Source organism: Hemitrygon akajei, chromosome 7, assembly GCF_048418815.1.
Source record: "Hemitrygon akajei chromosome 7, sHemAka1.3, whole genome shotgun sequence".
NCBI lineage: Eukaryota > Metazoa > Chordata > Chondrichthyes > Myliobatiformes > Dasyatidae > Hemitrygon > Hemitrygon akajei.
Window position 1 is genome coordinate 111,696,079 of NC_133130.1, and position 24,744 is coordinate 111,720,822.

Genomic DNA, 24,744 nt, shown 5'->3' on the forward strand with positions numbered 1-24,744 from the left:
GACCCTGCATCCACCACTTGCGATGGCAGCTTGTTCCTCACTCGCACCTCCCTGAGTGAAGACGTTCCCTTTAAACATTTCATCTTTCGTCCTTAACATAACCTCGAGTTGCAGTCTCACCCAACCTCCGTGGAAAAAGCCTGCTTGCATTTACCCTATCCATATCCCTCAAAACTTTAGAAACCTCTATCAAATCTCCCCTCAATCTTCTGCATTCAAGGGAATGAAGTATTAACCATTCGACCTTTTCCTCAAGTCCTGGCAACATCCTTGCTCTGCGCTCTTTCAATCTTACTTACTTCATTCCTGTAGGTAGGTGACCAAAATGGAACGCAATGCTCCAAATTAGGCCTCACCAACATCTTGTACAACGTCAGCATAACATCCCAACTCCAGTACTCAGTGCATTGATTTATGAAGGTCAATGGGCAAAAAGCTTGCTACCTGTGACGCCACTTTCAAGGAAATGATAGAGCTGTATTCCCTGATCCCTCTGTTCTACCGTATGCCTCAGTGCCTTGTCGTTCACTGTGTAAGACCTACTCGGGCTGGTCCTCCCAACGTGCAACACCTCACACTTGTCTGCATTAAATTCCTTCTGTCGATTTTCCAGTTGGTCCAATCCCACTGCAAGCTCTGATAGTCTTCCTCGCTGTCCATTTCACCCCCAGTCTTGGTGTCAGTTGCAAATTTGCTGATCCAGATCATTGATATAGATGACAAACGACAACGGACCCAGCACCGACCCCTGCGGCACTCCCCTAGTCACAGGCCTCCAGTCAGAGAGGCAGCCATCAACTACCACTCTCTGGCTTCTTCCACAAAGCCAATGTCCACTCCAATTTACCACCTCATCCTGAGAATCCAGAGACCAAACCTTCTTGACCAACCTGCCACGCGAGACAAGTCAAAGTCCTTGCTAAAGTCTATGTAGACAACATCCACTGTCTTGGCCTTCATCAACTTTCTTGGTAACTTCTTCGAAAACACTATAAGGTTAGTTGGACACGACATACCACAGACAAAGCCAGGTTGACAATCCCTAATCTGTCCATTATATATCCGGTCTCTCAGAAAACCTTCCAATATCATACCCATGACTGATGTCAGGCTCACCAGCCTATAAGTTCCTGGCTAATTCTTAGAGAGCATTTCTTAAACAACAGAATAGCATTAGCTATCCTCCAATCCTCTGGCAGCTTGCCCGTGTCTAAGGGTGTTTTAACTATCTCTGCTAGACCCCCTGCAATTTCTACACGTGACTCCACAGGGTTCAATGGAGCACCTTGTCAGGTCCTGGGTAGTGATGGACCCTAACCTGCCTCAGGACAGCAAGACCTCCTCTCCTGTAATCTGTATAGGGTTCAATGGAGCACCTTGTCAGGTCCTGGGTAGTGATGGACCCTAATCTGCCTCAGGACAGCAAGACCTCCTCTCCTGTAATCTGTATAGGGTTCAATGGAGCACCTTGTCAGGTCCTGGGTAGTGATGGACCCTAATCTGCCTCAGGACAGCAAGACCTCCTCTCCTGTAATCTGTATAGGGTTCAATGGAGCACCTTGTCAGGTCCTGGGTAGTGATGGACCCTAACCTGCCTCAGGACAGCAAGACCTCCTCTCCTGTAATCTGTATAGGGTTCAATGGAGCACCTTGTCAGGTCCTGGGTAGTGATGGACCCTAACCTGCCTCAGGACAGCAAGACCTCCTCTCCTGTAATCTGTATAGGGTTCAATGGAGCACCTTGTCAGGTCCTGGGTAGTGATGGACCCTAACCTGCCTCAGGACAGCAAGACCTCCTCTCCTGTAATCTGTATAGGGTTCAATGGAGCACCTTGTCAGGTCCTGGGTAGTGATGGACCCTAACCTGCCTCAGGACAGCAAGACCTCCTCTCCTGTAATCTGTATAGGGTTCATGGCCTCACTGTTGCATTTGCCTCACATCTATAGACTCCATTTATTCTGAGTAAATACAGACAGAGAAATCCATTAAAGATTTCCCTCACCTCTTTCAGCTACATGTCTCGATTACCACTCTGATCTTCCAGACGACCAGTTTTATCCCTTTATATTCTTTTGCTCTTAATATATAGGATTCTCCCTCACTTTGTCTGCTCGAGCAAACTCATGCCTTCTTTTAGCCCTCCCGATTTCCTTCTTGCTTTCTCCAACTTCTGGTAATTCCCTCCCTCTCCCTTCCCCATCCCACTTTCACTCTGTCTCCTCTTCTAGCTGCCTATCACCTCTCTCATGATTCTGCCCTCTTCTACTACCCATAGTGCTTTCCCCTGACATTCCTTCTTCACCTCTCCTGCCTATCCCCTCCCTGCTTCCCCTACCCCACCCCTTGATCTTTCCTCTGATTGGTTTTCCACCCTCCCCCCACCTTCTTTATAGGGCCCCTGCCACCTCCTTCTTCAGTCCTGACGAAGGGTCTCTGCCCGAAACATTGACTGCTCCTTTCAACGGATGCTGCCCAACCTGCTGAGTTCATCCAGCTTTTTTGTACGCCTTTATTTATTCCTGCCTGCCTGTACCTGCTCTGCATCTCCTTCTCTTTCTTAACCAGGGCCTCAACATCTCCTGAAAACTAAAGTTCCATAAACGTGATATCCTTAGCAGATCACACAAAATGCAGGAGGAACTCAGCAGGTCAGGCAGCATCTATGAATATGAATAAAAGTCAACGTTTCAGGCTGACACCCTTCTTCAGGAAGGGAAAAGATGCCAGAATAAAAAAGATAGGGTGAGGGGATAGCTCGAAAGTGATAGGTGAAACCAGGGGAATTGGAAAAATAAAGGGGTGGAGAAAAAGGAATGAGTTGGGAGAGGAGGGTGGACCATAGGAAAAAGGGAAGGAGGAGGGGTTACCCTGTTATCCTTGAGGATTGGAAAATTGCAAATGTCATTCCACACTTCAAGAGGGGAAGAAGGCAAAAGAAAGAAAATTATAGGCTTGTTAGCCAAACCTCAGTGGCTGGAAGAGTGTTGGAGTCCACTATTAGGGATGAGGTTTCGGGGTACTTGGAGACTAATGATAAAATAAGTCAAAGTCAGAAGTGTTTCTGTGAAGGTAAATCTTGGCTCACAAATCTGTTAGAGTTCTTGGAGGAAGTAACAAGCAGAGTGGACAAAGGAGAGGCAGTGGATATCATTTACTTGGATTTTCAGAAGGCATTTAATAAGGTGCCACACTTGAGGCTGCTTAACAAAAGAAAATCCCCAGGCATTACATGAAATTTCTGGCATGGATAGAGGAATGGCTGACAGCGAGCGGGAATAAAAGGGGCCTTTTCTGGTTGGTTGCAGGTGACTAGTGTCATTCTTCAAGGGTCAGTATTGGGACCGCTACTTTTCACATTGATATACATGGTGGAATTAATGGCTGTGTGGCAAAGTTTGCAAATGATACTAAGATAGATGGAGGGGTGGGTAGTGCTGAGGAATCAATGCAATGGCAGCAGGACTTAGACAAATTGGAAGAATGGGCAAAAAAAGTGGCAGGTGGAATACAGTGTTGGGAAATGTATGATAATGCATGTTGGTAAAAGAAACAAATGGTGGGGGGGGAGAAACTTGGGACTTAGGAGTTCTCATTGCAGACTCCCAGAAGGTTTATTCACAGATTGAGTCTGTGGTAAAGAAGGCAAATGTAATGTTGGCATTTACTTCAAGGGGAATAGAATATAAAAGCAAAGAGGTAATGCTGAGCCTTTATAAGACACTAGTCAGACCACACTTGGAGCATTGTCAACAGTTTTGGGCCCCATATCTCAGAAAGGACATTTTGTCATTGGAGGGAGTCCAGAGGAGGTTCATCAGGATGATTCCGGGAATGAAGGAGTTAACATATGAGGAACATTTGGCAGCTTTGGGCCTGTACTCACTGGAATTTAGAAGAATCCGGGGGGGTCTCATTGAAACTTACTGAACGTTGAAAGGACCAGATAAGGTGGATGTGGAGAGGATGTTTCCTATGGTGGGGGTATCCAGAACTAGAGGGCACAGCCTCAGAATTGAGGGGCAACATTTTAGAACAGAGGTAAGGAGGAATTTTTTTAGCCAGAGAGTAGTGATTCTGTGGAATGCTCTGCCACAGACTGCGGTGGAGGCCAAGTCCGTGCGTATATTTAAGGTGGAAGTTGATCGTTTCCTGATTGATCAGGGTATCAAAGAATATGGCAAGAAGGCAGGTGTATGGGGTTGAGTGGGATCTTGGATCAGTCATGGTGGAATGGTGGAGCAGACTCAATGGGCTGAATTGCCTAATTCTGCTCTGATGAGTAGCAATCCTGAGATTACAACCCCGGAGGTCCTGAACACTAATTTAGCACCTAACTTCCTGAACTCACTTGCAAGATCTTGTCACTCATCCTCACTTTTCATTGGTTCCAATATGAACCATGACCTCTGACTGCTCACCCTCCCACTTAAGAATGCTTTGGATGCGATACGAGATACCACTGACCCTGGCACCCAGGAGGCAACATACCATCTGGGAATCTCATTCTCATCCACTGAGCCTTCTTTCTGTTCCCCCAACCAATGAATGCCCTATCACCACAGCTCACCTCTTCTCCCCAATTCCCTCCTGAGTCACAGAGCCGCACCCAGTGCCAGAGGGCTGACCACTTCTGCTTTGCTCTGCTAGGTCATCCCCCCAACAGGGGAGAGAACGGGCTCTCTGCACTGTTCTTTATCCTGACAGTCACCCAGTTATCGGCGTCCTGCTCTCTGGGTGTAACTGCCTCCCTGTATATCCTGTGTATCAGCTCCTTAACCTCCTGAATGATCTGGAGTTCATCCAGACCAACTCCAACTTCTTAACATGCTGTGTTAGAAGCTGCAGCTTGCAGGCGTAGTTGTCAGGGAGACTGGACATCTCTCTGCCTTCCCACATCCCACAAGAGGAGCATCCAGTACACTGTCTGTCATCCCCGCTGCTCTAACTGTGCAAAAAGAGAGAAAGAATAAATAACAAGAAAGAATCTGCCTACAGTCTATGCCTCTCCTTGCTGTAGCATCGAGAGCATACCTCCCCACTCTAACACTGGCCCACTCACACAATGGCCGCTCTGCATAAACCTAACTTCCTTTTATTGGTCCTTGCCGTAGCATCGATGACACAAAGCCTTACCTCCCCACTCTTAACACTGGCCCACTCACACAATGGCCGCTCTGCGTAAACCTAACTTCCTTTTATTGGTCCTTGCCGGGCCTAATTATACACAATCCAATGTCTCCTTGGGAACCGAGGCATGCAAAATGTGCCCGCTGTCCCCACTCACTTCTTTTAAACGCTCTCTCTCGCTCTACGCAGTCTGGTGACTCCTTGGGACTGGGGCACCCAAGCTGTAGTGCTGTCTCGATTATGTACTCATCTCTCCACTATAAAACTCAGAATTCTGTAAGCGTTTTTATTCTCTTTCTAAACCCAAACTACCACCTTCAACAAAGGTGCAAATCAGTTTTTGCAACAATGCACAGTAAATCGAAAGGATAAATACAGACACTGGTCCAACGAGTGCACCTCATCCCACATTCATTCTGATTTTAGTCCCATCAACTTCCCCACCCCAGTTCCACCACTCACCTCCACACCTGGGGCAATTTGCATGGCCACTCAACCTTTGCGATGTGGGAGGAAACCAGAGCACCTGGAGGAAACACATGCAGTCACACAGCGAATGTGTGAACCTGGGATTCTGGCACGAGAGACAGCAGTTCTACCTCCCGAATCACACCGCACCCCAAACAGATTCAGCGATTGCTTCCAATAGGGAACATGGAATGGAGAAGTGCGCAGGGTTACAGGAAAGTGTAGGAGAATAGCAGAGGATGAAGTGCTTTTGCCAGGGCAGGCTCAATGCATTAATGTATAAGCAGGATAAGGTAGGATATGTCAAGACAGAATAGGGCAGGATGGAATGGGACGGGATGGGACAGGGTGAGATGGGGTAGGGCAGGATGGAATGGGACGGGATGGGACAGGGTGAGATGGGGTAGGATAGGATGGAATGGGATAGAATATGATAGGATGGGATGGGCTAGGTTCAACTCCATTCACCATATGCAGTTACACATATTAGGAATTTGCTGCGTTGTGTTGGTCAGGGTGTGATGTGCAACAAAAAACAGCATTCAACAATTATAACATAAAGAATTATATAAAAAATAAAGTTAGAGGTTGAAGTGTGGATATGAAATAAAATGTGCATAAATACCTGGCTGTATTTACAATGTAAACAGCTTTATACAAAGTGGTTTAAAGTGATGGCAGTGCAGTGCTGTGATGGGGTAATAGATGGTGGGGGGGGGGGGGGATTAATCAGATTAATGAGATGGTTAATCACATTAACTACCTGAAGGAAGAAATTGTTAAATAGTGTGATTTTTTTTTTTTTGTTTTTATAGCCCAATAATACTTTGCAGAAGGGAGCTTTTGAAAAAGGCAGTTTGCAGGGTTGTTGGTGTCTGCAGTGATTATTTCCTGCCCACTTCTTTGTCCTGGACACATACGAGTCCTGCAGAGATGGTAGACTGCAGCCAATGGGCTTCTCTGCTGATCCAACAGTTCACTGTGGTTTTCGTATATCCAGAGAGGATGCTGCACCAAAGTGATGGCTGATGTGATACTCTCTATCGATAATTGTTACCCACACTTCTCTCATTTATTTGATCGCAATATTTGAAGTTAATCTAAATTTTAAAAACAGACAGACATACTTTATTGATCCCGAGGGAAATTGGGTTTCGTTACAGCCGCACCAACCAAGAATAGTGAAGAAATATAGCAATATAAATAATAAATAATTAAATAATAAGTTAATCATGCCAAGTGGAAATAAGTCCAGGACCAGCCTATTGGCTCAGGGTGTCTGACACTCCGAGGGAGGAGTTGTAAAGTTTGATGGCCATGGGTAGGAATGGCTTCCTATGTCGCTCAGTGTTGCATCTCAGTGGATAAAAGAATAATTAAAATAATTTGTGCGTAGCAATTTATCAGTCTTTGTGTTTCCAGATGGTACAGCAGTTGGAAACAGTCGGGAGAAGAGCTACCCTGGGCATGCTGAGTCCTCTGGTTCAGCGAAAGTTCCAGAAAGAAGACAACAGTCCTCAGCTATTGGAAGAATAGTCACACTGACTAAGCAGCGGGCAAAACGTTCAACCTTCTTCCCAAACGGAGTGAAAGTTTGCACTACTGCTCCCATGAAACAGATCATGGCTAGTCACCTGGCATATTACAGGCTAAAGGGTAAGTAGTACACCCTGACTGAAGTTAGTTCGAGCTTGGATTACTTATGTGTAAAGGTAAGCAGCTACAAGGTTACTGAAAGACTTTGGCACCAAATTAAGATACAGGACATTCGCTCCTTGTGCAATGAACAACTGGTCATTTGTTGTTGAGAAACTAAAGGGAAGAACAGACTGAACATATTCAATCCCTATCAGTCCCCAGGGCTGACATTAAACTACCAAATAAACTGTGGGAGTTGAGGCAATTGCATCATCTAGGTAGCCATGTCTCCAGAACAAGAACTTCTCTGAAAGAAACTAATGGGCCCCATTATCTCGAACCAACATGGCACAAGATGCAAGGCATTCTGGTCTGACTTCTTATCTCTTCTCACCTGCCTATCACCCCCCTCCCCCCCACCACATCTCCTTCTCCTTCCCGTTCTCCTTCAGGTCCACTCTCCTCTCCTATCAGGTTCCTTCTCCAACCCTCAACCTTCCCCACCCACATGGCTTTACCTATCATCTTCCTGCTGGCCTCCTTCACCCTTCCCCCACCTCTTTAATCCTAGAATTTTACCCCCTCCTTCCCAGTCCAGAAGAAGGACCTTGGCCCAAAACGTCAACTGTTTATTCATTTCCATAGACGCTGCCTGGCCTGCTGAGTTCCTCTAGTATTTTGTGTGTGTTGCTTTGAATTTCCAGCATCTGCAGACTTTCTCATGTTTAAGGTATTCCAATTAATTTTTCCTTAAAAAGAATATCCAATCCTTTTGTGTCAATACATTGAATGTTTCATAAGCTAAATTCCATAATATAGCAATGCAAATTGACTGGAAGTGTCCCTAACTTTCCTGCAAGTTTATGGTTCCGTGACAAACTCAGGGGCATGGGGACAAGATGCTGCAATCAATCGACTGGATGTGGATGTTCTTTCTGTAGAAGGTGACATCCTGAACTGAATAATACATTGCTTCTGGAAACTTTCCAGAGTAACACCAGGGCGAACACTTGGCACCCTGGAATTGGGAATTTCTTCCGAAATGTTTGTTATGACACTTTTCAACATCAAAGTGCCTCAACAAACATTGTGACAAGGCACATCGACAAACAGAGAAAATGCTGCAATTCCCAGCTGGTCGGGCAGCATCTGTAGGAAGAGAGTGAGAAAGATCATTTCAGGTTAATGAACTTTCTTCAGAGAAGATGAGAGGTCAATGACCTTGACACATTACCTGTTTCTCTCTCCAAAGATGCTGTCCGACCCACTGAGCTTCCCCGGCCCTCTTTGTTTGCGTGTCCTGCACCAGCAGGAATTACTCTTCGATTGTCCGACACCTTGACAGCTTGAAGAACAAGCTGAAGGGAATTCACTTCCCTTTGGAGTGAAGGAGGATGAGAGGTGACTTGATGTCGAGGTGTGCAAGATGACAAGCGGTAGAGATCGAGTGGACAGTCAGAGACTTTTCCCCAGGGTGGAAATGGCTGACACAAGTGTACACAATTTTAAGGTGATTGAAGGAAATTATAGGGGGGGGATGTCAGAGGTTTACTTTTTAAACAGGGAATGATGGGTGCACAGTACACCCCCCTGGGGTGGTGTTAGAGGTAGATACATTAGGGGCATTTAAGAAGCACTTAGTGCAGAGAGGCACATGGACGATGGAAAATGGAGAGCTATGTAGGAGGGAGGAGTTAGATTGACATTAGGGTAGATTAAAAGATCAGCACAGCATCATGGGCCAGAGAGCCTGTACTGTGTACTTAACATTTCTGGTATCTGTGCCTTGAAGGATGTGTCAGGATGGGAGAGACAAGGAACTGGCAAATCATTGCTGTGAGCCAGCAATCAATTTCAGTAAGTTAGCTGGTTCTCCAAAGAGTGAAGTGAATCATTTCACTAATTCATGTAACATCTTATCACTAGCTCCCCGAGCTTACTCCAGGAGAACATCTAAATAGGAAATGGTTTCACCAGACTTCCTGTCTACAGCAACCACCTTCATCAGGTGTCATCGTTTCCTCTTCCATACCTGTGACAAGCCACTCCCTCTGCCTGATTAATGTTGTTAAATCCAGCGTAGAGGTGGGTTCCAGGGCCGGAGAGAGTAGTGCTAAGTTGTTGTGTTGGTAGGTGTGAGCTTACAACTTCTGGAGCTCATTCGTAGACGCGGGCGGTGAGCGCATTAGTGCAGGGACTGGTGACACTGCAGTGGCTCAGCATCAAGCGGGGAAGGCCAAGGGCAGAGTTATTGTTTAGCTCCAGAGTGATGCTGGTAGACTGATATCAGTGGAACAAGGTTCAGATTTGGTCTCAAGCCAGCCCTTATCTCTACACGGTGAACGTCCTCGCATTCTGTGTCTACGAAGGGTTCAGAATCACAGCCACAATCAGGTTTATTAGCACTGACACATTGTAAATCGTGAGATCAGCTGTTTTGCAGCAGCAGTACAGTGCATCACATTTTGAAAACCACTGTGAGTTCTAACAAGAAACACAAGAATGGGCAGTGCAAAAAGAGAGTTAATAGTGAGGTAGTGTCCATGGTCCATTCAGAAATCTGATGGGGAAAAGGAAGAAGGTGTTCCTAAGACATTATGTGTTTTACCCGTCTTCCATCCCTTACCTGTTGCCTTCAGACCTACATAGGCATTGCCCTGTCCGCTTACACTTCAGTACCTAGTTAGTCACTGTGCTTCAGGGTTGTTCCTTCACACTTCAGAACCCAGATTGGTTATTGTGCTTCAGGATCACGTAGGCATCACACATCCCGTTACACTTCAGAATCCAGCCAATTATTGTGCTTAGGCTTGTATGTCCCCTTCAGATGAATTTCAGCCAGTTATTGTGCTAGGCCTTGTTTGCTCTCTTCAACTGGATTTCATTTGCCTCTTTCCTACCCTCACGGCTCTCCAAATCTCCATCCAGTCATCTTCCCATGTGGTGAGGACCTCAGTGCCACCTATTCCTTCCGGCAGTAAGTTGCAGAAACCACCATCCTCGGGATGAAAATATCTTTCCTCATCTCCCCTCCAAGCCCTCGACTGTATATACTGCAATTCTTTTCTCCCTCAATGACAGAAATAGTTCCTTCCTACTTACCTCTGTTCAGGCCTTTCGTAATCTCATACTACTGAAGTATTTTTCCCCTCGGCCTCCGCTGATTTTGTCTTTGCTTCCAGCATAACTCCCTTCTCTGATGTTCTGTGCCTCAAATAATAATGACTGAATAACGGAAAAGTCTCGGAAGAGAAGTGGATACAGCCCAGTCCCTCACAGAAAAAGCCTCCCCACCATCGAACACGTTTACATGGAGCAGTCACCAAAAAAAAACAGCCTAGCATCCATCATGAAGAGCATGAGTATTGAACACATGGACTGGGTTAGAACATTATAGGTAGTCCCCGAGTTACAGACGTCCAACTTACAGACAACTCGTACTTACGAACTGAGGAAGAATGCTGTCTGCCATTTTAAGTCGGATCGCGACGCCATCTGCCATTTTAAGTCGTTGCCATTGACACCGTGTTGAGTGTTTAACTTTATATTTGGCTTAAATTTTTCTTAGTAAGATTCACCCTGACCCCGCCCCCCTCGTTCCGGTCGGCTGGTGGCGCAGTCAGATCAGCACCGAGCTAGAGAACGGAGGTTCCCGAGTTCGATTTAGTGACAGATCGCTCCTGTGCCAGGTTGATGTTGATCCATTGACTCCCGTACCATCCATGCTGGGTTAATATCAAGCTCGCAACTCGACCTTGTGAAAAAAAAACTGCCACCTCCAGTTTAAATTCCCATGCGGAATATTGTGGAGGATCAAATACCCAAACCCAGCACAGCCCCCACTTGTCCCATTTAACCTGTCTCAGTGAGGTGCTGTTTAGGACCCGGGGTATTCAGTGCTGTGGTCCTTAGGACCCAGCGGACCTCAGGGGCCGGCGAAGGTCGGGATCCGCCGCCCGCAGTGTTTCTGTTCCATTGACGGGAAGCAATCACAATTGAAAGTAAAGTGGAAATAATAAAGCGTTTGGAAAGAGATCATTGGAAAAGCGTTAGGCTACAGTCGGTCAACGATCGGAACAATTTTAAAGGATAACGGATAAAGTGAGAATAATGGAGCATGTGAAAGGCCCTGCCCCGATGAAAGCTACAATTATTACTAAGCAACGCAGTTGTTTAATTATTGGAATACATGCATTTCTTAAGTATTTTATATGCATAGAAAGGTAAAATATATACTATATTCTAAGACAAACGTTTGACTAACTGACGCTAAATAATACCGGATGTACTTGTTCTGACTTGCATGCAAATCCGACTTAAAGACGGACTCGGGAACGGAACTCGTACATAACCCGGGGACTGCCTGTATTCCTTAGAATGTAGAAGATTGACGGGAGATTTGATAGAGGTATCTAAAATTTTAATGGGTATAGATAGGGTAAATGCGAACAGGCTTTTTCCACTAAGGTTGGGTGAAACTAGAGGTCATGGGTTAGGGGTGAAAGGTGAACTGTTTAAGGGGCACATGAGGGGGAACTTCTTCGCTCAGAGGGTGGTGAGAGTGTGGAATAATTTCAATTTCAATGTTTAAGAGAAGTTTAGAGAGGTAGGGAGGGCTATGGTCTGGATCCATGTCAGTGGAACTAGGGAGTTTAAATGGTTTAGCATGGACTAGATGGACGAAGGGCCTGTTTCTGAGCTGTGGTTTTCTGTGACCTTATTGATAGACAAAAGACACTAATGCCATATTGTTCAAGTTCTCTCATCCTGGAAGTTAAATATTTAAAGAAAAGGTTATTGGCCAATCATTGCAAACAACCTATTAAACTTCATTCAGTCCATGAAATGCACAGACATGAATCCAAGAAATGTCAGCTTGACTCAGCAGGGAAAGGGAGGCGTACTACCAGGAGTATGAGCTGACTTAGCCGGTAATGTGTTTGTCATGGCCAGCAGTCTCTCTCGGCTGAGAGCTGTGTGCATTCTGGTGCGTCAGTAATTATCTGAGCAAGTAACGTGGGTCAGGCAGCATTTGTGGACGGACATGCAGTCAATGTTTTTGCTCGAGATCCTTTACACAGTCCACGTGCAAAGTCTTGACCCAAAATATTGGCCATTCCTTTGCCTCCATAGATGGCGCCTGACCTGCTGTGTTCTTCCAGCAGTGTGCATTTTGCTCCAGATTCTAGCATCTGGATTCTCCTGTGTCTCCAATGGTTATGTGGGGATGGGCAGCTTTCAGTGTTGGTAAGGTCTCTGATAGGTGGATGACTGATGGGCTGCAGTGAGCCTAATGGTGCATTTCTCAGGAATGTGTTCACTGACATCAGACATGCATGTGAATCCTTGGTTACTGGTGAGGAGAGGGGCCTTCCTCCACATTTTGACAATGACCGTATAGAGTACTGGAACACCACAGCACAGAAACAGGCCCTTTGCTCCATCGAGTCTGTGCCAAACTATTAATCTGCCTCGTCCCATTGACCTATGCCCGGACCATTCCCCCCCCCCCCCCATCCTTGAACCTATCCAAATTTCTTTTAAAGGTTGAAATTGAGCCTAAATCCACCACATCCGCTGGCAGCTCGTTCCACACCCTCGGAGTGAAGATGTTCCCTTTAAACAGTTCACCTTTTACCCTTAACCCATGACCTCTGGTCCTAGTCTCACCCAACCTCTATACAAAAAGCCTGCAAAAATATATATTACAAAAATATATATTTACCCCATATATATCCCTCATAATTTTGTGTACTGTGTCATGTAACACCATGGTCCTGAAAAACGTTGTCTCATTTTTACTATGTACTGTACCAGCAGTTATGGTCGAAATGACAATAAAAGTGATTTGACTTGACTTGACTTGAATTTTGTATACCACTATCAAATCTCTCCTCATTCCTTACGCTTTAGGGAGTAAAATCCTAACCTTTCCCTGTAACTCAGGTCCTCAAGTCTTGGCAACATCCTTGTAAATTTTCTCTGCACTCTTTCAGTCTTATTGATATCTCTTCTTTAGATACCATGACCAGAACTGCACACAGTATTGCAAAGAGTGGGAATTAAGGAAGCCTGTTCTCGTTGGCTGCCAGTGACTAGTCGTGTTCTGGAGGAGTCGGTGTACAACTGCTTCCTTTCATGTTATATGTCAATGATTTGGAATTGATGGTTTTGTGGCCAGGTTTGCAGACAATATGAAGATATGCACATGGAGGGGCAGGTAGTATTGAGGAAGCAGAAGGACTCAGACAGATGAGGAGAATGGACAAAGAAATGGTGGATGTAATACAGTGCCAGCAAGTTTACGGTCATGCATTTTGGTAGGACGAACAAAAGCATAGACTATATCCTAAGTGGCGAGAAAATTCAAAAATCTGAGGTGCAAAGGGACTTAGGAGTCCTCGTGCAGGATTCCCTCAAGATTAATTTACAGGTTGAATTTGTAGAGAGGAAGGCAAATGCAATGTTAGCATTCGTTTCAAGGGATCTAGAATATAAGAACAAAGATGTAATTCTGAAGCTTTGCTGAAGCCTCACATGGAGCATTGTGAGTGGTTTTGGGCACTTTATCTAAGAAAGGATATGTTGACATTGGAGAGGGTTCAGACGAGGTTCACGAGACTGTTTCCAGGAATGAAGGGGTTAATGTAGTGTTTGGTGGCTCTGGGCCTGTACTTGCTGGAATTTAGAAGACTGGGAGGGGGTGTGATCTCATTGAGAACTACTGAATATAGAAAGGCCTGGAAAGAGTGGTTGTGGAAAGAATGTTTCCTCTGGTGGGGGAGTCTGGGATCACAGGGCACAGCCTCAGTATAGTGGGATATCCATTTTAAATGGGCATGAGGAGGAATTTCTTTAGCCAGAGGGTGGTGAATTTGTGGAATTCATTGCTACAGATGGCTGTGGAGATCATGTCATTGGGTGTATATAAGGCAGCGTTTGAAAGGTTTGTGATTTGTCAGGGCATGAATGGTTACAGGGAGAAGGCAGAAGAATGGGGTTGGGAGGAGAAATGGATCAGCCTTGATGGGCTGAATGGTCTGATTGTGCTCCTATCTCTTAGGGTCTTGTGGTCTAATATTCAAAATAAATCAATAGGTCACCATGGTAGCACAGCGGTTAGCACAATGCAATTACAGCTCGGGGTGTCCCGGAGTTCAGAGTTCAGAGTTCAATTCCGGACCCATTCTGAAAGGAGTCTGTGGAATGCGTGGGTTTTCCCTGGGAACTCCAGTTTCCTCCCACAGTCCAATAACGCACTGGGTAGGTCAATTGGTCAATGTAACTTGTCCTGTTATGGTTAATCGGGGTTGTGGGATTTCTGGGGCACGTGGCTAGAACAGCCAGAAAGGCCTAGTCTGTGCTGTACTGCTAGGTAAGTAAATATCTTTGGCCTCACTTCAACATAACACCCCAACTCCTGTACTCAACACTTTGATTTCCGAATGTGACAAAAGCTCTCTTTACGTCTCTATCTACCTGGACACCACTTTGAAGGAATTCTGCACAATCACCCCTTTCTGCCGTGTGGCCGTTCATCCAGACAGAGATATCGGAGGTGTCCCCACCCAGTGCTGCACTGAGAGCATTGTGTGGCCCCTCACCCATATCAATTATTGCTCCCACCAACGGTCCCAGACCTCCTCACCAGTTTGAAGCAAATAACTGCTTCCTTTAGGAGGAACAAGGACACCTTCCCTCAGCGTTAGCTGCTTGGACTGGCCACCTCATCTCTACAGACACCATTCTGTCTTCTCCATAAGTTTCATTGTGCCCTGGTGTATATGATAATGAACTAATCTAATCTAGATGTGTGCGAATGGAGATTAGTCCTATTAAGAGTAGGGATTGAGTTTGGAGCACAATGTCAAAGAGCCTGCAATAGCACATAAGACCATAGGACATAGGAACAGAATTAGGCCATTTGGCCCATTGAACCTGTTCCACCATTCGATCGTGGCTGATTTATTTTCCCTCTCAACCCTATTACCCTACTTTGTCCCTGTAACTTTGATATCCTCACTAATTGAAAACCTATCAACATCTGCTTTGAGAATACCCAATGATGTGGCCTTTACAGCTGTCCGTGGCAATGAATTCCACAGATTCACTACCCTCTGGCTCAAGAAATTCCTCCTCGTCTGTTTTGAAGGGAATCTCTTGTATTCTAAAGCCATGTTCTCTGGTCCTAGGCTCCCCCACGATTGGAAACATCCTCTCCACCTCCACGATATCTCGGCCTTTCAATATTCGATAGTTTTCCATGAGATTCCTTCCCCCCCCCCCCCCATTCTTCTAAACTCCAGTGAGTACAGGGCCAGAGCCATTAGGCTGATTAACTCATGCAATTTGAGTGTATTTCGTTCACTTTGACTGTTCTCTTTATTATAAATTATTATAAATTACTATCATCGCACGTTGCACATTTAGACGGAGACGTAAAGATGTTTACTCCTCGTACGTGAAGGATGTAAGAAATAAAGTCAATTCAATTCAATCAAACGCTCTTCATGTATTAACCCTTCCATTCCTAGGAGCATTCTCGCAAACCTCCTCTAGACCCTCTCCAAAGCTAGCATATCCTTTCTTTGATATGGGGCCCAAAACTGCCCTCAATGACTCAAGGGTTAATTGTGCATCGTTTCCCCAGCATGGTTCAATGCCACACTGACGGCTTTGCAGGACGTGCTGGTATATTTAGACAGTGCAGCAGAATGCGTTAAAAGATACATTAACCATGATTCAAGCCAATGTAACCACTTTACTTTCTGCGCCACTCTCTCACAATGGAACCAGTTCCATTACACGATTAACTTCTGCAGTCAGATCTCCCTGAGGCGATACATATCTGGAACTGCAGCTCCCACTGCCATCTCCATCACTGAGATGTCCTCGTGTGCTTCCCTCTGAATTACACTCCCTTAAGCTTCCATTCAAAGGTACATTTAATGTCAGAGAAATGTATACAGTATACATTGTGAAATACTCTTCCTTCGCAACCGTCCACGAAAAGCAGAGGAGAATGAATGACAGTTAAAAGTTAGAACCCGAAAGCACCCCCCCAGCTCCCCCTCCCATGCATAAGCAGCAGCAAAGCAACGATCCCCCCCCACCAGCAAAAAAAGCACCAGCACCCACCACTGAGAACTCGAGCACGTAGCCGGACATCAGCAAAGACACAGACTTGCAGCACCCCAAAGACTACTCATTCACCCGGTATTCAACATGCCACAGGCTCTCTCTCCCCCCCTAATTAAGGGAAAAAGAAGCATCTTCATTTCACAGCGAGAAGGGAGACATAACAAACAACTCGCTGATTTACGATGTTAAAAGTCTGTTGCATCGCTTTTTCCGAGCTCTGTGCCCAAAGAACTCGGGTCCCTGGGCACACAGCCAGCAGCCAGCTCGCCACCTTCGATCTTCCGTCCCCCACGACACAGCGAATCCCTGCAGAGACACCGACCTTCGGTCCGCCGGCCTCCGGAACTCCAAAGGCGAGCTAATCTCCTAGGCTGCACCCTTGGCAAATCGAGTAACGGCCAGTCGTGAGACCCCGACAGCGGGTCCCATTCCCGCAAAGAACCGAAGTCAGCATGTAGCCCCAGGTCAGGGTCGCAAAAGAACCTTAGAAGGGAAAAACAGAGATATTAAAGATAGAAATTGAGTTGTTTCTGAAGATGCAAGCAAAGGAGTCTCCATTAGGTGCCATCGTTCCTCCTAAGCTCCTCCTCCTCTCAGTATGTAAGTAACTTTTTCTCTCTGAAACTTAACCAGAGTTAATTTGTCAGTCCTTCCACTGGGTCATTGTGCTATCAGGATAGCAGATTGTGAGTCATTTCTAGTAATACCCAAACAGGCTTTGAACTGACCAACTCATAAGATGTCATATGATATCGTAATCTAATAAAGGTAAAGGAAGTGGGCGAATGAGGCACCTGATAGGCGGGGGTGGCGGAGTGTGTGAACTGGGAGCCCCGTGAGTAAAAGGCTTGAGCCTTCCATTTGACCTCCAAAAGGGCAAAATCTCACCCTTACCCACATTAAACTCCATCTGCCATTTCTATGTTTATGTCTGCAGCAGGCCCATATCCTACTCTCTCCTTGAACAACCTTCTGCGCTATCCACAGCGCCACCAACTTTTGTCTTGAGATAGATAGAGAGAGAGAGAGAGAATGAACATATATATATTCAAGTTGAACCCTTCAAGCTGACATGCTGAGTGGTTCCATCATTTTCCTTTTAATTACACAGTCTGTTTATCATTTATATGACAGTCAAAATAATACTTTGGTGTGAAATATGATAAAAAGAAAACACCAGATAATAATTGGAACTGAAAGTCAAACTGTCTTTACAGTTGCAAGCATAATCTATTCTGAACCTGTTGATCGCACTCACGAATGGTGATGCAGTTCCCCTATTTCAATGCGCACATATATCACCGTTTCTCCATGGTTTCTTGTGATGGCCGCAGTGCTGATTTAAAGAGTTAATGTTAAGTCATCCTACCGCCATTGACACACAGGTTTTTGGAAGCAGTTTGACATCGCCGTTCAGGGAGCTTCATCCTGAACTAAAGGCAAATCGCACTTCTTCAGGTACTTGCTGATGCCCATTGGCAAGACTCTGGAGATTCATCCTCAAATGGCTGGGGATGAGTGCTTCCAGTAATAATTGCTATATTGCGTTATTTCTACACTATTCTTGATTGGTGCGACTGTAACGAAACCCGATTTCCCTCAGGATCAATAAAGTCTGTCTGTCTGGGACACTGGAATGCAAAAATGTCATCTGTGTTTAACATCATGAAATAATCGAAAACAGAGATCAACACACATTGGTCTTCAATATGTGGGATTGGCCAGAAAATGTGGACGATCAGCCAGATCCCAGTTAAGTACGGAGGGTCTGCCGGAGGATGTACGGGATTGATTCAGCAGTCTCTAAAATCAGAGAGAAATGGATGGAAGAGGATATCTTCCCATCTATCCAGGGTTGACGTGGAGAAAAGCAGACCTACTGCCCAAATATGCACATTCATCTTTGCAGAATGATGTGGAAGTTTTCTGCTCGGGAAGGCCAGTTTGAAGACAAAATCGAACACACAGAACCCATCAGGAATATGTGCATTAAGTATCACAAGTGCTTGTGTTCCTCCTTGGTCTTCCACGGCTGTAGAATTTTAACATGCATCTTCCTCACCGCTGTTTCACTGTTCCAGAACATTTGATAAACATATCAGCATACTTCCTGGATTGGATGATTGAAAATAAAAGTGACACTGGTATTAATTATGTCTGAGGAAAACACACACGTGCACACACACACAGCGAATGAAACAGACTAGGCTGGCGGACAGGGCTGGGAATGGATAGGATATGCAGAGCATGTTCTAACTTTCAAGCCGTGAGCAGGAGCCACTGACAGGATATCTGCTAAGCAGCTGAACTGAATATTAATGTCAGTATTAATACTGCATTCAGAATAGTATTGATGGGATAAGGAGGCCAAGCTCATTATTAAGTACCTCACAACATGGTCATTAGTAAAATGTTAAACACTAGCCAGAGGCAGGAAGCGGTCATCTGAAAGCTCCGGAGCAATGGCTGCTGATGCCAAAACTGAGAGCGGCAGCAGCTGAGAGAATTTCTGTCCGGACTTTGTGGAAGGACATTTTGTATTGCTCGTCCTGAGCACTGTGCGCATGGAATGTACCTGCAGGATGTGCCTTCAGCGATGAGATGATCAGCCTCTGTCCTCAAAAGGTCCAAGCCAAATTTGTTGAAAAATATGCACATGTGCAATGAAAAATTTATTTGCAGCAGCATCTTAGGCACATAGCTTTAGAGACACAACATTCAAAAGAAAAACATAACGCGTAAATTATACAAGAAAGAACAGAAAGATCAAAACAAAGTCCAGTATAGTGCAAAAAGAACGTGACGGAGGTGTGGTAGGGATGGGATTTTGAGGGAGTGGTGTTTTCAGAAGTGGGTGATTGCTGGGGAGAACTTGGGAAGGACAAATCATAAACTCAGGGAATTCTGCAGATGCTAGAAATCTGGAGCAACAGACACAAAATGCTAGAGGAACTCAGTGTTATGTTTTGTAACTCCAAAAAATTAAACTAATCAAAAGAAAAACATACCAGTAAGGAGATTATTCCTGGATATTCAGTTTAGATTTTACTTTAAGCGAGGCTCGTACATATGACATGGTGGCATGATAACATATGCCATTTACGTACTTTTACGTATAATCTGCAACGTATAATGTGTTATAGTTTGTATCTCCTAAAATATACAAAACTAATTAAAAGGAAAACAAGGGAACAGAGAGATGTCTTAGTTCGTTGTCTACTTTAAACAAGACATGCCTTCAGGCCTAAAGATTTAATTGCTTCGGAGGCTTTCTCATTCTTGTGGGATAACGTATTCCCTGACAAAAGGGAAAGTGAGACAGGTGGCTGTGAAACGATCTCGGGTGCTGGGACCTCCTCTGTGGTGGTTGTAGGAGTTGACCCTGGGCCTGCGGGAAGTGTTTCTGACAGCTCTGGAGTTGACTCTGAACACCTTTCATCTGGATGTGTTGGCATCCCAAACAGTGCACGGGAAGCTTCACTGGACGATGCAGATCATAATGTGTGAGTACAGTGTCCGATGTCACCATTTCCTTTGCCTTTCGGAAAGCCACCTGACACTGCTTTGTCCATCGCCATTTCTTCTCAGTCTGTAACAATGAGTTCAAGGCTGGAGCACAGTACAGATTTAGCAGGAACCTGTTTTAGTCATTGACAAACGCTAAAAAGGAGCGTAACTATAAAATGTCCTTTGGCTGTGGCGTATCCACAACTGCTTGACATTTCTCAGCACACTTGTGTAAATCTTGGGAGTCAATGGTGTGACCACAGCAAGTGATGCTTGATTTAAAGAACTCACACTTGTTTCGTTGTGCTCTGAGCCCAAAATCTTCTAATCTTTTTAACACTGTCCAGTTGCACTTAGCATCCACAGTGATGAAGTGTTTTGAGAGGTTGGTGATGGAACATATCAGTTCCTTCCTGAGAGGCAACTTGGATCCACTCCAGTTTGCCTTCCGGAGCAATAGGTCTATAGCAGTTGAAATTTCATTAGCTCTTCATGCAATGCTGGAGCATCTGGACAGCAAAGATGCATTCATTGGGATGCTTTTTATCAACTACAGCTCAGCATTTAATACCATCATCCACTCAAAACTAACCAATAAACTCTGAGCACAGGTACACCACAGGGCTGTGTGCTCTACTCACTTTTCACCCATGACTGTGTGGCTAGGCCAGCTCCAATACCATATACAAGTTTACTGATGACACCACTGTTGTGGACTGTATTAAAGGTGCTGATAAATCAGAATGCAGGAGGGGGATTGAAAACCTCTCACTCAATGTCAGCAAGACCAAGGAACTGATTGTAGACTTCAGGAGAGGGAAACCAGAGGGCCATGAGCCAGTCCTCTTTGGAGGATCAGAGGTAGGGACGGTTAGTAACTCTTGGGTGTTACTATTACAGAGGACATGCCCTGGACTGAGCATGTAAATGCAATTGCAAAGAAAGCACAGCACCTTTACTTCCTTAGAAGTCTGCGGAGATTTGGCATGACATCAAGAACTTAGAGAAAGTTCTATAGATGTGTAGTGGAGAATGTGTTGACTGGCTGCATCATGGCTTGGTATGGAAACATCAATGCCTATGAATGGAAAATCCTGCAACAGATAGTGGATTCAGCCCAGTACATCACAGGTAAAGGCCTCCAAACCATTGAGCACATCTACATGAAAAGCTGTCGTAGGAAAGCATTATCCATCATCAGAGATCCTCACCACCAATGCCAGAAAGACAGACAGACGTACTTTATTGATCCCGAGGGAAATTGGGTTTCGTTACAGTCGCACCAACCAAGAATAGGTAGAAATATAGCAATATAAAACCATAAATAATTAAATAATAATAAGTAAATTGTGCCAAGTGGAAATTAGTCCAGGACCAGCCTATTGGCTCAGGGTGTCTGACACTCAGAGGGAGGAGTTGTAAAGTTTGATGGTCACAGGCAGGAATGACTTCCTATGACGCTCAGTGTTGCATCTCGGTGGAATGAGTCTCTGGCTGAATGTACTCCTGTGCCTAACCAGTACATTATGGAGTGGATGGGAGACATTGTCCAAGATGGCATGCAACTTGGACAGCATCCTCTTTTCAGACACCACCGTCAGAGAGTCCAGTTCCACCCCAACAACATCACTGGCCTTACGAATGAGTTTGTTGATTCTGTTGGTGTCTGCTACCCTCAGCCTGCTGCCCCAGCCCACAACAGCAAACATGATAGCACTGGCCACCACAGCCTCGTAGAACATCCTCAGCATCATCTGGCATACTTTCCATACTCTTTCCTCATTGCTGCAATCAGGTAGAAGGTACAGGAGCCTCAGGATTTGCACCACCAGGTTCAGGAACAGTTACTGCCCTTTAACCATCAAGCTCTTGAACAAAAGGGGATAACTCCACTCACTTACCCATCTATCGAGATGCTCCCACAACCAATGGTCTTGCTTTAAGGACTCTTTATCTTGTTATTTCATGTTGGTATTATTTATTGCTATTTATTGTATTTGCATTTGTACAAGTTGTTGTCTTCTGGTTGATCTTTCATTGATCCTGTTATAGTTACTTTTCTATAGATCTGTTGAGTATGCCAGCAGGAAAATGAATCTCAGGCATGTATGTGGTGGCGTATATGCACTCTGACAGTAAAATTTACTTTGAACTTTGAGATTTTGGAGATGTTCCTTGTCATCTTTACCAGTAGAAATGATGTTATCCAGGGTGCCTGGGCAGCCTTTCAGCACCTGGTGCATGGCTTTCTGCCAGAGTGCAGGTACAGATGCTACTCCAAAGGTAAGCCTATTGTGAGTGTTCATGGTGAGAAACTATTTGGACTTCGTCCATCTCCATCTTGGGAAGAATTCCTACAGCCTCCGTGCAGTCTAGCTCACTGGCTACTTTATCATGGATGGTGTAACAAACTGGACAGGCTTTGTAAAACTTGGGTGTAGCATTTTTATTTAACACTGTTTTTTCCCTTGATATAGTTGAGTTTTCCATTGTCAGCCTGGAGTATTGAAGTGGCATCATCCAGTTCCTTTCTTAATTTGTGTTCATTTGATTCAATTGCAAGGGATGTGACATGCAAATTGTAGGTGGATCTCCAATCAAGTTGCAGTTGTCTCAGCCAATCATGGCCACACAATGCTCGCCTTCCTGTTTTTACCACCTACAAGGCCAATGTGGCCCGTTGGTTGTAGTATTTCACTGTTACAAATGTCATTTCCACAGGAGTTATTTTCTCTCCAGTGTAAGTTCTTAGTTGGAGATCTGCAGGCTTCAGTTCAGTATTTTTGAAATGCTGTTTAACCTCATTTTGAGGAAGGACTGAAACAGCTGAGCCAGTATTCAATTCCTTATGAATTAATTTGTCATTCAGTTCTGGTGTAAGTCGTATTGCTTGTCTGTTGTTAGCCTCCACCTTGTAAATCTCAAGGCTGCTCAGTCCTGGGTCACTCTCATCATCATCAGATTTTTCATCAACAGCATGCAGATTAGTGCTCTTTTTGAAACTGCAACTTGACTTTTTAATCTTTTTCTCTACCCTGTGCAGTCCATTTATTTTTGATCTCTTTGTATGTGTCCTACTTTGTGGCATTTTCTCCCAAGTATCTCTTCTAAATCTGCATTGGTCTGGCACAACGTTAAAACAATTTGTTTGGATAGACTGATTGCCATTTAAACATTGCAGTTTTGTTCATGCTCCCTTCCATTCCTGACTGCAAATCCACTGTGCCTCTGTCTGCTCTTTCCATTGATACAGCAGTTTCAACTGTTCTCTTAAATGCAAGTTAGGAGCTGTTTTCGAATTCTTTGATGTAAGATTCCAGAAACTAAATAATTTCTCAGTATATCGTTAAGCTCATTACTGAACTGACAATGCTCAGACAATCTCTTCAATTCAGCCGTATATGCTGGAATGGACACCCCTTCCTATTGATTCTGCTTATGAAACCTAAAGCTTTCTGTGATAAACAATAGATTCGGTTCTAAATGTTCCAGCATCACTTTCACAATATCAGCAAAGCTCATTTCGGCTGGATTGGTTGGAGCAGTTAAACTTCTAAGCATACTGTATGCTTTTCCACACAATAATCTCAGCAAAACAGGCACTGGCTTCTTATTGGCTGTTTCATTAGCTTCAAAGTACTGCTCAAGCCATTCCATATATAGCAGCCAGTTATCTTTCATGCAATCGAACACGTCTATCTTTTCGATATAACCTGCCATTTTTACTTTTTTTAATAATTATTATCACCTGGTATTCACTGTTCATGAACCCGTGAATTTGTACATTTTACCTCTTTTTAACTAGTCATGTCTGACCCTTCCCAACGAAGAACGTGCAGTGCAGTTTCTCACTTGACCATTTTTCACAGTGCCTTGGTTTTAACTCAGTAGTCTCATTGTGTAATTTTCAAACTTGAATATCTCACTGTGCTTCAGATAAATAGTCATTTTGGATTCGTTGAAAACTCCCTCGTCGCCCCTGTTATGTTCTGTAGCTTCAAAACATTAATTCGAAGAAAAACTTAAGAGCCAGGAAATAACTCGTGTACATCCAGATTCATTTTTACTATAAGCGAGGCACACAGTGGTGTGATGACATATTCCATTGATGAACCTTTACATACAACATCAATGCATTACGTAAGCAACAAAGAACGCTTAATCAAACAATATATTTACAATATCACATAAACATTAATTACTCAACACTTAGCAGGTCAGGCAGCATCTGTGGAGAGAAAGCAGTTGACGTTTTGGACTGAGATTCTTCATCAGGGCTTGCTAGATACTTCTTGGGGAAAGTTATGAGGGAGGTAAGATTGTTGGAAAAAACATGAGTAAATAGCAGTAGGAGTAGACTGTAATGCCCCTCGAACTGGCCCTGTTCAATATGAGCAAGACGGATCTACTGGTCTCATCTCCTCTTCTGTGCTAGTTCTCCACAAGGGGACTTGCCCTGTCCTCTGCACCACCACACCAGGGATAGGTTTCCTCCACATCCAGCACAAAATCCTCTGTAACTTCCGCCATCTCCAATGGGATCCCACCGCCAAGCACAACATTCCCTCCCCCACACTCCTAGCTTTCCACAGGGATCACTCCCCCAACAACTCCCTTGTCTATTCATCCCTCCCCACTGATCTCCCACCTGGTTTGTATCCTTGCAAGCAGAACAAGCGCCACACCTGCCCCTACGCCTCCTCCCTCACTACCATCCAGTCCTTCCAGGCGAGTTGACGCTTCACCTGTAAGTCTGTCAGGGTTACCTACTGTATCCAGTGCTCCGGGTGTAGATCAGTGAGACCTGACGCAGATTGGGAGACTGCTTCACCAAGCACCTATGCACCATCAGCCAGGAAAAG

At 44.8% G+C, this 24,744-nt stretch overlaps 1 protein-coding gene across 4 annotated transcripts in view; it reads left to right on the forward strand.

The window, feature by feature from the left end:
* The window catches only part of LOC140730808 (interphotoreceptor matrix proteoglycan 1-like), a 116,182-nt gene that overhangs the window by 20,303 nt on the left and 71,135 nt on the right, over positions 1-24,744 (forward strand). For all 4 annotated transcript variants that reach the window (XM_073051726.1, XM_073051725.1, XM_073051727.1 and 1 more), the window contains exon 2: positions 7,019-7,252. In XM_073051726.1, the coding sequence (XP_072907827.1) occupies positions 7,019-7,252 (234 nt within the window). The remainder of the gene's footprint in view (positions 1-7,018; positions 7,253-24,744) is intronic.